Source organism: Tympanuchus pallidicinctus, unplaced genomic scaffold, assembly GCF_026119805.1.
Source record: "Tympanuchus pallidicinctus isolate F22 unplaced genomic scaffold, pur_lepc_1.0 scaffold2, whole genome shotgun sequence".
Classification (NCBI taxonomy): Eukaryota; Metazoa; Chordata; class Aves; order Galliformes; family Phasianidae; genus Tympanuchus; species Tympanuchus pallidicinctus.
Window position 1 is genome coordinate 32,457,440 of NW_026294721.1, and position 15,817 is coordinate 32,473,256.

The 15,817-nt window shown below is 56.4% G+C and overlaps 1 protein-coding gene across 2 annotated transcripts; it reads right to left on the bottom strand.

The window, feature by feature from the left end:
* Positions 1-1,016: 1,016 nt before the first annotated feature.
* Positions 1,017-12,200, bottom strand: PITX2 (paired like homeodomain 2). 2 transcript variants are annotated; one of them, XM_052682534.1, is made up of 4 exons: positions 12,106-12,200; positions 10,039-10,094; positions 3,678-3,883; positions 1,017-2,282 (listed from the first exon to the last, which is right to left on the bottom strand). In XM_052682534.1, the coding sequence occupies exons 2-4, from the start codon at positions 10,082-10,084 to the stop codon at positions 1,719-1,721; spliced, it is 816 nt and encodes a 271-aa protein (XP_052538494.1). In that variant the 5' UTR covers positions 10,085-10,094; positions 12,106-12,200; the 3' UTR covers positions 1,017-1,718. The 2 variants fall into 2 exon arrangements, with proteins under 2 accessions (XP_052538494.1, XP_052538493.1); XM_052682533.1 differs by lacking the exons at positions 10,039-10,094; positions 12,106-12,200 and adding an exon at positions 4,898-5,211.
* Between the last annotated feature and the right edge of the window lie 3,617 nt (positions 12,201-15,817).

Genomic DNA, 15,817 nt, shown 5'->3' on the forward strand with positions numbered 1-15,817 from the left:
CTGCCTGCCTCAGAGCGGGGGGATCCCGGTATCGGGCGGGGGGAGCTTATCCCGTGGGCCCGATCTCTCCCCAGGCCTCGGTCCCTCTCTCCCTCTTCCTATCCCGCCGCTCATTCCCCCCGGCCCGCCGGGAGGTGCTCACTCCCCGCCCCCCTGCGCCCCGACGGTCCCGCTCCGGGGGGCGCCCGCCCGGGGGTCTCAGCCCGGCTGCCGCGAGTTCCCCCCCGCTCCCGAGCGCGCTCCGCTCTCTGGAGGGACCCTCCGCTCACTCCGCCGAGCCTCCCGGCAGCCCGGGTGGGAACCGCCGGGAGGGCCGAGCGGCAATTCATCTTGATTTGCCTCATTGTCCGGAGCTCGCGAGCTATAATCCCGTATAATTTCAGGAACAAGCAGGTTTAGAATTAATGGGTCACCCGTATTTAAAACAAAACACGCGAGAGCACGACCTTTCCCTCGGAGCGCGCGGCGCGGCGCGGCGCGGCAGGAAGCGGGGGCTCACCTCTCACCCCGCGCCGCGCTGCGCCCGCTCTTTGTTTCCGTACCATCCGCGCGGGGCTTCGGAAATAGCGATGCAGCGCTGCGTGAAGGAGCTGCCGCTCCGCTGAGAAGGTGAGCGTGGGGGGCGACTGCCGCACGGGAGCGGGTTGTTTTGCGGACGGGCTTTGCTTCTTCTTCTCGATTTTTTTTTTCTTTCTTTTTTTCTCCCCCTCCCTCTTCTTTAAGGCGATAAAAGCTCTCTCTGCGGCTCTACGGCCGCCAATTCCCGAGCGCACCACTGCAACCGCTCTCTTGGGGTGCGCAGGGGGACAGACAGAGGGATATCCTCCGCTCTGTGCCGCGCACCTCCAGAGGGAAAAGGGGTTTTCCATATGTATTTTTTTCCGCATGAAAAAGCGCGTCGTTGTTTCGTACCGCGCTCAAAAGCGGCGCCGCAGGAGTGCAGCAAAAGACATCCGCGGCTGCGGAGCGGCTGCCGCTGCGCGCCCCTTCGGAAATAAAGCGCTGGACAGAAGAAGTGAATGCTGCATCTTTTACTCCCATGAAATAAAACACATTATTTTTCATGTCGGCTGAAAAGTAAAACGAGAATATTGTACGAAATGTTATACACAGGGCATGTTTTACATTGCAATATCAGAAACATCTTTGCATCCACCAGAGGTACTATTCTAAAACCGATATTCACACAATGTTTTTTTTTTTTTAATAATTATATGTTAGAAACATACAGTGTCGCATTTAGTATATACATTCCCTTGCTCGCAAGCGAAAAACTCCTAATCGCTTCTGTGTAACATGCTTTATTTTAAAGCCTACCCTTTTAAAAACACTGTTGTGATATTACTAACAACTGCTTTTATAAAATTAATTTGACATTTCGATATATATACATCCTTTCCGTCATTTTTTATGTTAACAACGCTAAACTTAAAAAATAACAAGCTTATAGGAACATTAAAATGTCATATCATATCCAGTCAACCATTTGTCCGTATATATATATATATATATATATGTCCTTGTAACTGCTGAAATACTCTTAGCGAAGATCTCCCGATCCGTAGAGGTCCTTTGAAAACAAAGGAACTATCTCAATTCAGTGGTTTCCTTTACTCCCTTCTCTCCTCTTTCTCCTCTCTGTTTACCCCCTCTCCTCCTCCACGGTGCCCACCGCTCTCCAGCGCAGCTCAGTCCGTGGCAGCGGGGTTGGGTTGGGCTCACACAGGCCTATCCACGGCATACTGGCAGGCGCTCAGGTTGGACGCAGGGTTCTGCACACTGGCGTAGCCAAAGCTGGAGTGCTGCTTGGCTTTGAGTCTCAGGCTGGCCAAGCTCGAGTTACACGTGTCCCTATAAACGTATGGAGGCGTCGGAGGGGCGTATGGACAGGCCGGCGTGGGCACCGCTGAGTTGAGGGAGGGGTTGCTCAGGTTGTTCAAGTTGTTCAGGCTGTTGAGGCCGGAGCCGGGCACGCCGGTGACCGCCGAGGGCACCATGCTGGAGGACATGCTCATTGAGGAGATGGAGTTGGGAGGGGAGAACATGCTCTGGGAGGACAGCGGGTTGACATTCATGGAGTTGAAGAAGGGGAAACTCTTGGTAGAGAGGGAGGCTGAGGTGAGGCCCTTGGCCGCCCAGTTGTTGTACGAGTACCCGGGGTACATGTCGTCGTAGGGCTGCATCAAGCCATTGAACTGCGGCCCAAAGCCGTTCTTGCACAGCTCGGCCTGCTGGTTCCTCTCTCTTTTCCTCCATTTGGCTCTGCGGTTCTTGAACCAAACCTTTAGAAACGGGGGAGGGGGGGAGATGGAGAAGCGTGTTAGTGGGGGCTGCCCCGAGCCTACCATCCCCAGATGGGTACAGAGCTTCTCCCATAGATGGCTGTGCTCTCATTCCAACCACAGGAAAGAACGTGGTTTTTTTGTTTTGTTTTGTTTTTTACTCCCCTTCCCCTCTCCCCCCCCCCCCCCCCCCCCCCGTTTATTTTTCTTTCTGTCTTTCTGTCCTTTCTTCTTTTTTTTTTTTCTTTTTTTTTTTCTTCCCCCCCCCCCCCTCTCCGATTCTCTCTCTCTTTCTTTTATTTTTTTCCCCGTTCCTTGGCTCAATCCAAAGCACCACCATCCAGGGGAAATACAAGAGTGCAAAAACGGACGGCAGAGAGCCTGGAAAGCGGCGGAACTTTAAGGCAATGTTTCCTATTACGGGGAGGGAGAGGGAAGCCAGCAACTCATAAATCGTTGCTTCACTTGGTTAAAGCTCCGAGTTCCCCCTGAGAGAGCTTCCAGAGCCGGGAACCACTTCTAAACAAACTCGTTCGACCGCTCTTTAGTAAAAAGGAAAAAAAAAAAAAAAATAGGGGGAGAGAGGCGAGGGGGGGAGAAAGAAAAGAAAATCGCTTCTTAACAACGTGCTAAATGAGGTCTGAGGGAGCCTCCCCGCAGACAAAGGGCAGCGCGCTCTCTCCAATCCACACGCGGGTGTCTGAGCGCCGGGCGGCGGCGGCGAAGCCGCGGAGTCGGTGTGGATTGGAACCCCGGGGGGTGCGGAGCCGGCGGCGGCAGAGCGGAGCAGGGAGCGGAGATCAGCGCCGGGCACACCGACGCACAGTTCCCAGCGCCGCTCCGCATTGCTAGCCTTCTGCCTTCTCCAAGAGAAGAGGTTTAGGTGTTGTTTTGTTGGTTTGTTTTCCCGAACATTTGGGAGGTTCGGTTCAGCTCACTGTATATCTTTTAATTTATTTTATTATATATTATTATTATTATTATTATTTTCCCAGCTTTTGCACGCACGCAGGATGTGGCCTCGGGAAGTCCGCAGCGCACCGATGGCTCCCATAAATCTCAGAGAGGGGAAAGGGCGGAGAGGCGCTCGGCGAATTGCGAAGCGAAAGAAAATGCGAGGATGGGCACGTCGGGAGCGAGGCCACGGCCCGCGTGTGTTGTACATCTTTTTCTCGTTAGAAGCCGCGCAGGTCGCAGCCTGATCCCGGCCGCTCTCCCGGCCAGTGGTTTCCGTAGGCTCTCGTCGGAAGGAGCGGCACCGTGACGGCAGAAAGCTCCGCGGGGGGCCGCGCTCCGCAGCGAGAACAGAGCCGGAGGGCCGAGCGCCACTCTCCGCGACGACCCGAAACCGAAAGAGGCCGCGGATCTCTCTCCCCGCTCCGCCCCCAGACTCACCCGAACCCGGGCCTCGGTGAGGTTGGTCCAGACGGCAATCTCCTCGCGGGTGGACATGTCGGGGTAGCGGTTCCGCTGGAAGGTGGCCTCCAGCTCCTGCAGCTGCTGGCTGGTGAAGTGCGTCCGCTGCCGCCGCTGCCTCTTCTTCTTGGAGGGGTCCTCGGGCCCTGCATCCTCACTCTTGCCCTGCTGGCTCTTCTCTTTCTCTGCGAGGGGGGAAGAGAAAACAGCGGGGCGGAAAACAGGGGCACCTCAGCCTCCCAAGCCTCGCCCCGCTCCCCGCGGACTGCCCCCGCGCCGCTAATCATTAACCCGCGCCCGGCCCCCGCCAGCTCCGCTCTCCTCTGCGGGTTTTCCGCCGCCCGCTACGGGAGTTGCGTTCTCCCATCCGTTTGCGCTCCCGACGCCGGCGGTGTTCCTCTCTCCGCGTACGCGTAACGCGTTACCGGCCGGAGGACAGCCGAAGTGCGGCCCGTCCCCACCAGCGCTGGCCGCCCGCCTCTACCCGCAGCGCTCGCCCGTTGTCGTCCGTTACCGCTCATCCTCTGTTCGTATCACTCGTTTGTTTATACCTGTGTTGTTCACCCTATTGCCTCCGTATTATTCACGTTCCGTAACAGTGTTATCCGCCCGTCTACATCCATGTTATTTGTGTATCCTACATCCTTTTATCTGTACCATTCGCCCATCTGCCCGTATATACACATCCCCGCCTATACACATCCACGTTACTCGCCTATCTGTATCCATGCTGCTCATCATACGGTCGCCTATTTGTATCCACATTACCTCCTTTCTGTACCCACATTACCTGCCCACTGTATCCATGTCATTCGTCCTCAGTATCCATTTCATTCACCCATCTGCACCCACACGATTCGACATATATTCGTAAGCCTGTACCCATTTTATCTGCCCTGTGTACCCGTACAATTCGGCCATCTGTATCCACGTTATTCACTATATATTCACCTGTCTGTTATCCACATTACTGAGCCTTCTGTATCAATATATTCCGCCCTCTGCGTCCTAACATTCGCTCATCTGTACTCACTTCACTCTCCACGTTGTTCACCCATTCGCTCCCCCATCACTCGCCCTCAACACACGATCTCTCGCCCGCTCCACTTACACCGTTCTCCCGCAGCAGTCACCACCCGCCCCGAGCCAGGACCGAGGCGCTGCGGGCCGGGGGCTCCGCGCCGCTCGCCGCCTCTTACCTGCGGCTTCGGGACTGGAGGTGTCGGAGATAGTGTGCACCTCCAGCCGGTGCTTGGCGGCCTCCAGGGAGGAGCGAGCCTGCCCCGGCGCCAGCGCCGTCGCCATGGCCAGCGCGGACTGCTGGTGATGGCAGGAGGACGAGGAAGAGGAGGAGGAAGGTGAGGAAGAGCACAGCTTATTATTCCCGGCTCCCAGGCGCTCCAGGCTTAACGGGTCCTTCATGCAACTCATCGGCGAAAGGACGCCGAAGCCGACGGGCGCGCCCGGGAGGGCTGACGGGAGAAGGAGCGCGTGTGCCCGGGGGGGCGGCCCGGACCGTCGCGGCGCGCCCTCCTTGGGCGGCCTCCCGGGGCTCTGCTAGCGCCTGGGCGGGCGGGCGCGCCCCGGAGCCCCCGCCGCCCGAGGGGGCGCGGTGGCGGCAGGCGAGCGAGAGGCTCCGGTCCCGCAAGAGCCGTCACGGCCACACCGCAGTTCCCCGGCAGGCGGCCCCCGGCCCGCCGCGGGGCTCGGCGGCGCTCCGCGGGGCGCTCCGCTCCGCCGCCCGCGCATGGACCCGCGCCGCGCCGCGGCCAGCCCCGCACCGCATCAGCTCAGACGCTTCCCTCTTGGCCTGACATCTTAAACCGGTGGCGGCCTTCCCCGCGCCGGCACGTCACCCGCGCCCGCCCCGCTCCGCCCCCGCGCCGCCTCCCGCCGCCCGCCCCCGCCGCGCCCCGCCCCGTCCTCCCGGGCCTCCCCCGCGGCGGCACCGGGCTGCCGGAGCGGAGCGGGGCGGCCCCGGGAGGAGAGGCCGGGCTCCGGCCCCGGCTGGGCAATAAGAGCGAGGGCCTTGCGGCGGGTGGGACAGGCTCGTGGCCGCTGACAGCGGCGCCGGCGGTCGCGAATGGCCCTAACGAGCGCGAAGGCAACGAAGAGACGACGGCCGAGAGCAGCTCTCCGCGGCGCGGTTCGGGAAGCCCCCACCTCGCAGCCACCGATGCGGGAAGGGCTGCGCGAATCCCGGCCCCGAGCACGCGTAATCTCCGCGCCTCCGCCCGGACCCGCCGGAGAAGCCTCCCGCTACGGCCCCGCGCCCTCCCCGCAGCAGTGCCCGCCCCGTCCTCCTCCCCCCCTCCGGGGCTCAGGTGCCGCCGGCCCGTGGGACAGTTCCTCCTCCTTCCTCCCCTCCCTTCATTCCCCCCTCCGAGGTCTCTCCGCCCGCTGATGTTCGCACCGTTCCTCGCAATGGCACTTATCGCCGAACGGCACATATTCCTTTGGCGGGCTGTTAGTAAAGAAGGTTAAATTAATTTACATTCTGCTCATTATCTGCCGTTTAAATGACGCGTTTTTATCCCCGAGATTTGGCAGCGAATCTCTTTCCTCAGACCCCACAGCGTTTCGGCGGAGACAACGCTCTTACATTTGTAGTGGATTTTAATCTGATAAGACTCTAATTTGCTTAAGTCTCTTAAATAGGGGGTTTAAAATGATTCTAGCCGTTTTCTTATTGAATTTCCTCTAATTCCCCCAAGATCATAAAGTATATGTGTAAAGTAAATATTTCCTCCCTCCGCACCGGCAGCCGATGACCTATAACTGAGTCAATACGAAGCCGGCTCCGCTCCGCGCAATTTGTTTACCGATCCTGTCCCCGCACCCTTCCCAACCCTCGCTACCGCTGTCGGACCCCCCCGGTGCGGACCCGGCCCTGCGTCCTCCGCTCCCACCGGGGGGGGGGAAAGCAGATCCCCAAAAGCGAGGGGGTTTAGGCTCTTCCTCCCTCCTACAGCCCCGCACCCGGCTGGGAGGGGAGCGGGCAGGCGGCGTTAGTTGTCATGGCGACCATAAATCACCTAAATCCAAAAATACCCACCTAGAAGCTGAGATGAAGCTTTTATTTCCCAAGCGAAATAATATTTTAGAAGCTATCAGCCAACCGAAAAACAAGCTCATTGTAGGCACCCAAGCCATATATTAGCGCTAAAGGTTCCAATTAAAATGTCAGAAGTCTTTTTTTTTTTTTTTTTTTTTTAAACTTTTCCTTTCCCTCTGGCAGCTCCCATCCGTTCTCGGGCCCGCACTCCTCTTTGCGGGGCCGCCCCAAAGCCCAGCCCGGGGTGCCGGGCGCAACACCTAATAATAGGGACCGAGGAACCCTTCCTTCTCCTTTTGCTATTCTTTGGTTGTATTCGGTTTATTTTTATCTTATTCTGAGTGTTATTTTGCCCCCTTCCCTCCTCCCCACCCACCACCTCCCGCAGGTCTTTACTTTCCCACTTTTCCTTTATCTCCCTATAGGATCGTTGTGTAACCCTCTCCCCGACCGACACCTCGGGGTTGCGCAGTCCCGCTCGCTTTACCGGCTGCTCCCCTCCCTTGTTGTCTCCCGCCTATCTCGGATTACCGCGTATTCTCCTCGATGAAGAGCCATTAATTACCCATTCAGTCAATATTAGGAAGACTACAGAGCTTTTTACATAGGATTAAGAAGACATCAGATTGTTCCATTAGTATATTCCTCCTCACGAATAAGCTTTCCTTATACATTTCGTTTTCCCTGGAGTGAGGCTAACAACTGCTGCATATATTATTCTCACGCGCCGGCTGGGAAGGAAAAAAATAAACCACAATTGATGCGACAGCCGAAACGCGGTATCAAACTTTCGGGTGAGGGGTCTGTCCCCGTCCGGCAGCGGGGGGAGGCGGGGCCACAGCACACACCGGGCACCTTCCGTGGGGCTGGGCGTAAGGCGGGATCACTGCTCCATTTTTCACTTTTTTTTTTTTTTGTTTTTCTTTTTCTTTTTTTTTTTTTTTTAAGCGATATGAAGTTACTGAGTGTTCAGCTCAAAGAACGATTTCTTCTTCTTTTCTGCTCCTTTTTTTTTTTTTTTTTTTCTTCTTCCCCCCCCTCCCATCCGAGGGGTTGAAACAATCGATTCGCGCTGGTGCCGCTGATACGGGGCGTACTGTAATCCCAGTGCTTTATACTGGGAGGTGGCCGCTGTTGTAGCGACACTCGCGTTAGCGATTGATGGGGAAGGAATTCTGCAGCACAATTCGGGCAGCTAACGAATTCTATAGATTCTATTCGTTCAATTAAAAACGCACAGGTAGAATCTAAGCATCCCTTGGCCCTTCATAAAAATTATTCGAATAAGCCCCTCAGAAGCCAGCCTTCCTGTTGGGTGCTTTTCCAACCATATGCACCCAGCAGCAATTTTTCCGCCTCTCCAGGTAATCAGGGCACCCGCCTTTGCCACTCTCGGCTGTAGCGCTATTTTCGCACTTGACTATTTCCATTTCCCCGGGAGCAGCGGTCCCGCTCCCAAGCCGGAGCCCCGGAGCCCCAGAGCCCGCCTCGCTTGCGGCATCTCCGCCCGAATTTCGTTCCCTCCTCCCGCAGGAGCGCTGCATTCACCCGACGCTCGCGTTCGCGCTGCCGTTAGAGGCATCCGTAGGCAGCAACTCCTCGCCGTGCGTCCACCTATAGCTCCCAACCCGCGCAATCACTGCGTCGCGCTGCCCGTTCCCAAACATGCGTTCCGACAGAAGCAGTCCCGGACGGTACCCTCACTATTCCACTATCCTACGTCTGACGCACAGAAGGACGAAAAATTTTTCTCGGAGTAAACTACGTAAAACCTGAAGTTTTGATGCTCAGGCACAGCCCGCAACCGACGAGCACCGTGGGATTCATAGCGCAACGAAACGAAGGGGGAAAAAAAAAATCGATAAAACCTCTGCGCAAACCTCGACGGAATTCGAAGACAAATCGCAGAGATTCGGGCTCTGCCCTGCACGTCGGGGCGCTCCGAGAGCTGCCACCCGAGCACATCTGCCCCACAACAGCAAGTTGTACAACCCAGCGCTGCTCCATGGGTTCTTGTTCAATTAATGGCATTCAAGCTATTCGGGTAGAGATTTCCCCCTCAGCCCGACGGGTGGGACGCAGAACGGATGATAGGGGAACGAGGCAGGGCATTGTACGTGCATGACAATAACCCGCGTTCCTAATTGAAGGTTAAGAAAATATCCGTTTGTTTCTCGGCGGGAGAAGTAAAAGTGAGCATGTCAGCGAGCGCATGGTGGCATTACTTTTGTAAATATTTTGAAGAGTAAAGCTGGCAGGGAAGGGCTCGTAAATTTCTTCTATCGGAAAGGTTCCCACTTCCCCATTAGCTTGCGCTCAGAGCTCTGATTAAGACCACCTGTTGGTCGGGAGGGAGGAAGGCCCTCCTTATTTCCCAACCATACATAAAGCGATGTCACCCTTCCTTTCCACGTTATTTAACACTTATTACCGGCAGAAGGACAAAGTGCCAGCACCCGGCAAAACCGATTTGAGCCCAATTCAACATGGCGTATGTTTCCGGGATTAAAACTTATTGGCTCCTAAAACCTGCACGGCCGGGATCACCCCGCATTTCACTCTCTGCCGCCCCCGATCCTCACCGTAGTGCCTGGGGGGTTGCGATGTCCGATGGCCTCATGGTGCTCTGAGCCTGAGGCTACTCCCAGAGCAGCACTGAGCCGCGGGGGTTAACGCGGCATTCCCACAGGGGAGTGTTTAACCACGACACTGGCAAGGCGTGCATTATTAATTCCGTCTAGTTTCCTGTATTATTAATTCAGGTTAATATATTTTATTTAAACAAAATTACGTTTATCTTGGATTAAACAGTCTCTTGGAATACAGAGCGCTTGTTTTCTTCTTTATAATGTGTTTGCCTGGGTGTTTTTCTTTATCACCCCTTGGGCTCGCCCACCCTCGGGCCCCCTGCAGCGGGCAGAGGATGTGAAGGCGGTGTGGCACCCCTCAGCTATGGGGAGGTTATGGGGGGCTAAAAATGGAAACAATTAAGAAAAAAAAATCCCCAAGCTAGCAGAGAGAACCCGCCGGCAGCGGAGAGGCACGGTGCGAGCGCTGCGAGCGTTTCGGGGCGCTGCTGGAAGCGGGCGGCTGGGGGAGGGTGCGCACCTGGAGGCGCCGCGCGAGCGGCCGGCGGCCGGCAGGGGGCGCCATAGTGCCGCGCAGGCGGGCGGCCGGGCGCGGAGCGGCGAGGCCCGCGGAGGAGCTGTGGGCGGCGGGTCCCTGCGTTCCCCCGGCGCCTCCCGGCTCCCCGATCGGAGGCCGCGGGGCGGTGGGTTCTCTTACCTAGCTGCACGCAGGCTGAGACAAGTTTACGGCAGTTGGACTCCATTACCCGTTATCTGCAAAAGACGAAGCGGGTTGGGTTGTTAAAGCAACGAATCGAGGACTACAGTTACATATATAATAAATATAATAATCACAGCACTTATAATAGCAATTATAATAACAACAGGTGCCCAGGAGCCCCGTCGCAGCCATGCTGACGTGACCTCCCCCCACGGAGAGAGGTCGCACCCGGGGAAAATAGAGCGCAGCCCCCGATGCGGCTCCCGGCCCGGCTCCCTCCTGCCTCCACGTTTTGGGGATGCGGAGGAAGGTCCCCAGCCCCCCCGGTCCGAGCGGCTGGGCGGTAAAATCATGGGATTAGTGCCTGATTGAGATGTCTGTTCGGGAGATATTACAAAATTCATTATCACAGCTCTCTACTAACTCGATATGAAGTAACACAGATGGGATTTTATTAGTCCAGGCTTCCAGTGTTTACTTATGATAATTTCGGGGACAATTTGCATGTCACCGTCGCTTCGGTGCGCTTCGTTGCTGCCCCTTTTGTAACGCCCAAGCCGGGCCGGGTCTCGGCAATACCGCAGATGTGACCGGTGCCGGCGGGCAGCGCTCCGTCCACCCCGGCAGCTACGAGAAGGAAAGAGGGACGGGAAAACCCAAAGCAAAGTATCGAGAGGCACGGTACGAGCCTGGCGGTCCCGGGACGCCGTGACACAGCGCTTCTGCCCGAGGCCGACGCGGCTCCGAACGGACGCTGGGCCTAGCGCCGGGCACGGCCTATTTGGGACGCGGCCCGCAGCCCTCGTTCTCCTCCGGCTGCCCGAAACGAGTCCTGCACAGCCAGCGGCCGCCTGCCCACCTCGGGGTCTCGCCTGACCCACGGACGGGACAGCGGCCACGCCGGGGGGGAAGTTTGTTCTCCGTATTCACCCGCTTCGATGAAGAAAAATGCCTTTGCAGGGCCGATTTCTGCTCCTTGACTGTAATGCTCCTTCCCTTTCTCACCCTCTTCATTTTGTTTCTTTCTTTTCTTTTTTTTTTTTTTTTTTTTTTTTTTTTTTTTTTAATAAAATTCGTATTTTTTGATAAACCACATTGCAGAGCAGGTCCAAGAGGAACGAGAAGCATTTCCCTATAGTCTGCAGCGCGGTGCCTCAATTGCAGGCGGCTCTGCCCTCCACCTATAGTGCCGTTGCTAGTGCCGTATCTCTGCACACTCCTCGTTCACAATTAAACATTTCTGCAGGCTCACACTAGCAGCCCAGAGAGTTCCCTTCCCTTCCGTTCCCTTCCCTTCCCGGGCCGGCTCCACTAGGGAAGAACCTGCTAGCAGAACTACCATTGTAAAACCTGCAAGACGCGAACAACGAAGCAGTGTCACACAATGTATTTTTATCTCTTCTTCCCCCGACCCTCCTCGCCCCCCCCCCCCCCCCCCCCTTTTTTTTTTCTTTGTACCTATTGCTATTCTTTAAGAGACAAAAAAGAAAAAAAAAAGGAAAAAAAAAAAAAAAAAAAAAAAGAAATAAGCTGAGTCTCCCGGCACGCATCCCAACAACTCCCGAAGCACGGAGGGCTGTGGGAGCGGCTTTACGCCGGGATTTCGGCCCACGGTCGCCGCCTCCACAACGAAAGCGGCTCGGAGCGAGGCCGTCCACCCGCCGGTGACTGCCGAGACCGCCGTCCCGGGGACACCCCCACCGCAAGGCACGGGCTCCCCGGCCGCAGCCACCCCACGCAGAGACGCGGCCGGCTCTGCCGTACCCGCCCCAACGGGGAAAGCCGGGACGCAGCGGCAGCAGCCGTTCCCAAAGAACTCCGGCTCTCGACGGGCCAAGAGAAGCCGTTTAGAAATTAGGATCGAGAGGGCCGACCGCTCGTAATTGCCTTTCGCAGGAGCAGGGCCAGGCCCACAGGTAACCGCGGGCCTGCTCCTGCAAAGAAGGAGCCTCTCGCTACCCCCCGAGCCCGGGCAGCCTCCGGGGACGGGCAGCTCTGGCTTCGGCCCCGTCCCGTCCCGTCCCGTCCCGCCCCGTCGTGCCCCTCTCTCCGTGCACCACTCACCGGGGCCGGCCGCCGTTCGCCCCGCCGCTCTGCTGCTGCCGCTACCGCTGCTGCCGGGGGCGGCGGGGCCGCGGCGGGCTCCTGCGCTGGCTGCGGGGCTCGGAGCCGCCACCGCCTCCCTCCGGCCCCGGCCCCCGCCCCCGGGCCTGACGTCACGGAGCCTCCTCCGAGTGCCCCGGGGCCGGGCCGGGCGGCGGCTCCGCGGCGCTACGCTGCGCGGGGCCGGGCGCGGGCGCAGGGGGCAGGCGGCGGAGCAGCGGCGGCGGCGGCAGGAGGGCTGGGTGGCCGCAGAAGAGCCGAGGTGAGAGAGAGAGGGCGGCCGTGGCCCCTCCGCGCCCGCGTAGAGCGCGCCCCGCCCGCCCGGGAGGCGCGAGTTTGTGTGCGAGAAGTTTCCCAGGCCGGGCCGGTCCTGCTCAGGTGTAGAGACGTAGCGCCGGGCTGTGGCGAGAGGTCTCTGCTTCCACCCACCTCCCCCTGTCCATTCTTTTCTTTTCTTTCTTTCTTTCTCTTTTTTTTTCCTTCTTTTTTTTTTTTTTCTTTTTTTTTTTCTTTTTTTTTCTTTCCTTTTTCCCCTCGCTTTTTTCTTTCTTTTTTTCTTTTTCACTTTTTTTTCTCTTTTCTCTTTTTCTCTTTTCTCTTTTTTCTTTTCCCTTTCTGTTTTTCCCCCATCTTTTCCTTTCTTTTTCCTTTTTTGTCTTTTTATCTTTTTTCCTTTTTTTTTCTTTCCATTTTCCCCTTTTTTCCTTTCCTCTTTCTTTCCTCTTTCTTTTCTTTTCTTTCCTTTTTCTTTTCTTTTCTTTTCTTTTCTTTTCTTTTCTTTTCTTTTCTTTTCTTTTCTTTTCTTTTCTTTTCTTTTCTTTTCTTTTCTTTTCTTTTCTTTTCCCTTTTTCTTTTCCCTTTTTCTTTTCCCTTTTTCTCTAAATCCGCGGGGTTATTGTTCTCATCCGACCACCAACGCAGAGCCGAGGCAGCGAAAATGCCCCTCTGCCCCGCGCTGCTCGTTCGTGCCGGGATCACTCCTGGCCCCGTTTGCCCCGAACGGCCCCGACCCAGCGGCGGAGGGAGAGGTTTTCGATTTTAAGCCGTTTTCGGCTTTTGAGAAACAAACGAAGTCGGATGTATTTACTTAGAACAAACCAAACGGAATGCTTTTTTTCGCAGCATTTTCATAGTTTTGTTTCTGGAGGGACTATGCGGAAAAAAAAAAAAGAAAAGAAAAAAAAAAGGAAAAAAAAGAAATGATACATTTTCTTTACACATTTTCTCAGTTCGAGGGCAGCACTAGGTCTATCGGTGGCTGTTTTGAAAAGATTTCAGCCGCGGTGCATTGGAGCTCTCTGCTTCCCGGCCCCGCGCAGCGCAGCATAGCGGAGGGGTTGCAGCTGCAGTTACCGTGTGCCCCTCGCCGATGTGAGGGGTTCTATGGGAGAACCGAATGGACGGAGCGTGCCCTCGGATGCCTGTTTCTGTCCTTGAGACCGCAGAGCCGAGTGAAACACATTTTTCCCTGCGCATCCGAGAAAGGAGAGGCAGCACTGCCGGCTCCCAGCCGGCGTTTCCCGGGGTTTAACGGGGAGTCGCGCGGGTGCGCAGCCCCGCGGGGCCGCAGCCCGGCCCCACTCTCACCCTCGTTACCCCTCTGCAGCCCAAGTGAGCAGCTGGTGGGAAATGCAAATGGCTCCTGGAGGAACAGAGGAGAGCGGGTGATTTTCATTCCCTCCTCGAGTGTGTGGAAGGAGCTGGACATACGTTTCACGCTCCTAATCCTTCTTTTACATTTTTAGTCATACTCCTATTAAACAACTAATTAATGCCCGGAGTCACCGGGGAATACATTAGACATGCTGCTGTGGAAGAGGGTCCAGGGTGGCTGGAAACCGCGGAGCCGCCTGAATGCCCGGATTCCAATTTTTTCTCTCCCCTTCTGTCAAAAAGAGAAACGGAAGAGCACAACCGGGGCAGCAAAGGCCGCTCAAAGAGCTGCCACGGCGGTGACAGCCCGAGGGCGGCTGACGGAAAGGGCTCGGCCCGGGGTTCTCTTCCGAAGAAATGAAAATTAAGACTCCCCCCAGCCGGCAACGTGAGGCAACGAAACGTCCCTCGGTGTTTTCCATCGGCCTCCGCGGAGGTACCGAAGGAGAGCGGAGTTCTGCTGCGCAGCGCCGAGCGCTGGATTGCCTTTGCTGGCAGACTGTGCTCCGTCCCTCTGCCCTCAGCTCCCCCCCCCCCCCCCGCCTCTCTGCGCTCCTTATCTGGAGGCGAACGCGTATGGAGATACCTAGGGCGGCTCTGTTAACGCGCTCAGACGCTATCGATCTGTTGGGCTGCTCGAATATTTTCTTCCCGTCCAGAGTCGGTTTCAAAATTGCTCATTCGGACGGCTGATCCCGGCGTTACAACACAATGATTGTTCCAAAATTAAGCGTTTCGAACGGACGCAGCGATTTGCATATAAATTACAGGGGCCCTGCCTCGCGTTTTCCGGCCGTTTTATCATCGGTTCGAAATGAGTGCTTAACCACTCGAACTAAAAGAATACCTAATGAATTGCCCAATTAGGGTGCTCCGTGGAGCCCGCTCGTTAGGTACATCGGGGCACGCCGGGGTGAGGACGGCAGTGCGGATGGGGCGCAGTGATCTCCCTATGCACAAAGTAACCTCAAGCCCCTTATTTGTTTTTCTTTTCTTTGATCCCTTACTCCTCTCCTATTAATTCTTTCTTTCTTTCTTTCTTTCTTTTTTTCCAGAAGGAGAGGGAAGAGGAGACACCACCCGGGCCCTCCAGTTCTGCGATATCCCGGGGCAGTGGGTGGCAGTAGCCCGTGTCGCGATAGTGTGCGAGCCGAGAGCTTACCTTCGTCATGAGCATAGGCATAAAGGCGTCTCCGCTACGAGAGGCAGCGCACAGCGCGAGAAGTTCAGAAAAAGAGAGCGGCGGTGCGAAAATCTGTAGCCTCGGGGGCTAGCCGGCAGCCCCTTTCATTTCAAGCGCTTATTGATTTGCTGTTGTCATCTTTGGCGACGCAGAAGGACACTTGAAAGAATTTCTGATGGGGCTCTGATCTGAGAAACGAGATGACCTGACCGGGCTCTCACCAAATTCTTAATTACCACATCAACTGCCTTAAAAATAAAAAGGGAGAGAGGAGGAGGGAGAGGGGAAAAAAAAAAAAAAAGAAAAAAAGGGGGAGGGGGGGGGGGGGGGGGGGGGAATCTCTCTGACAGCAGCTGAATTTGCTTATCGAGAACTTTTTTAACCATTCCCAAACTCTCCTTCCCACCTCCGCGGCCTCAGCCTTATCCTCGCCCCCACCCCGCTACCCGAGCGAGTCCCGGGGCCGAGGTAAAACGCAGCCCACCGCCCCCCCCCCCCCCCCCCCCCCCCTCTCCCTCCCGCCCCAGAGCAGCTCCGCGACTCCTTCCCCCGGCAGAGAGAGGAGCTGCCCTGGGGCTGGGAAGGCAATGAGGACGGAGCAAACGCATCGGGTTGGGGTGGAGAAGTGTGGAGAGAGGTCAGCACGAGGGGGGAAGGAGGTGAACGTGTGTATGTATGTGTGTGTGTGTTGCACCCACCAGACATGCAAGCCTGCAACTTGTCTGCAGCCAGATAACAGAATATCAAAACTGGATGCATACATCTTTCCAAAAGGAAAATTCATATGAGAGTAACAACAGAAACCTGTTATCAAAGACACCAAGAAGCACGTCGTGC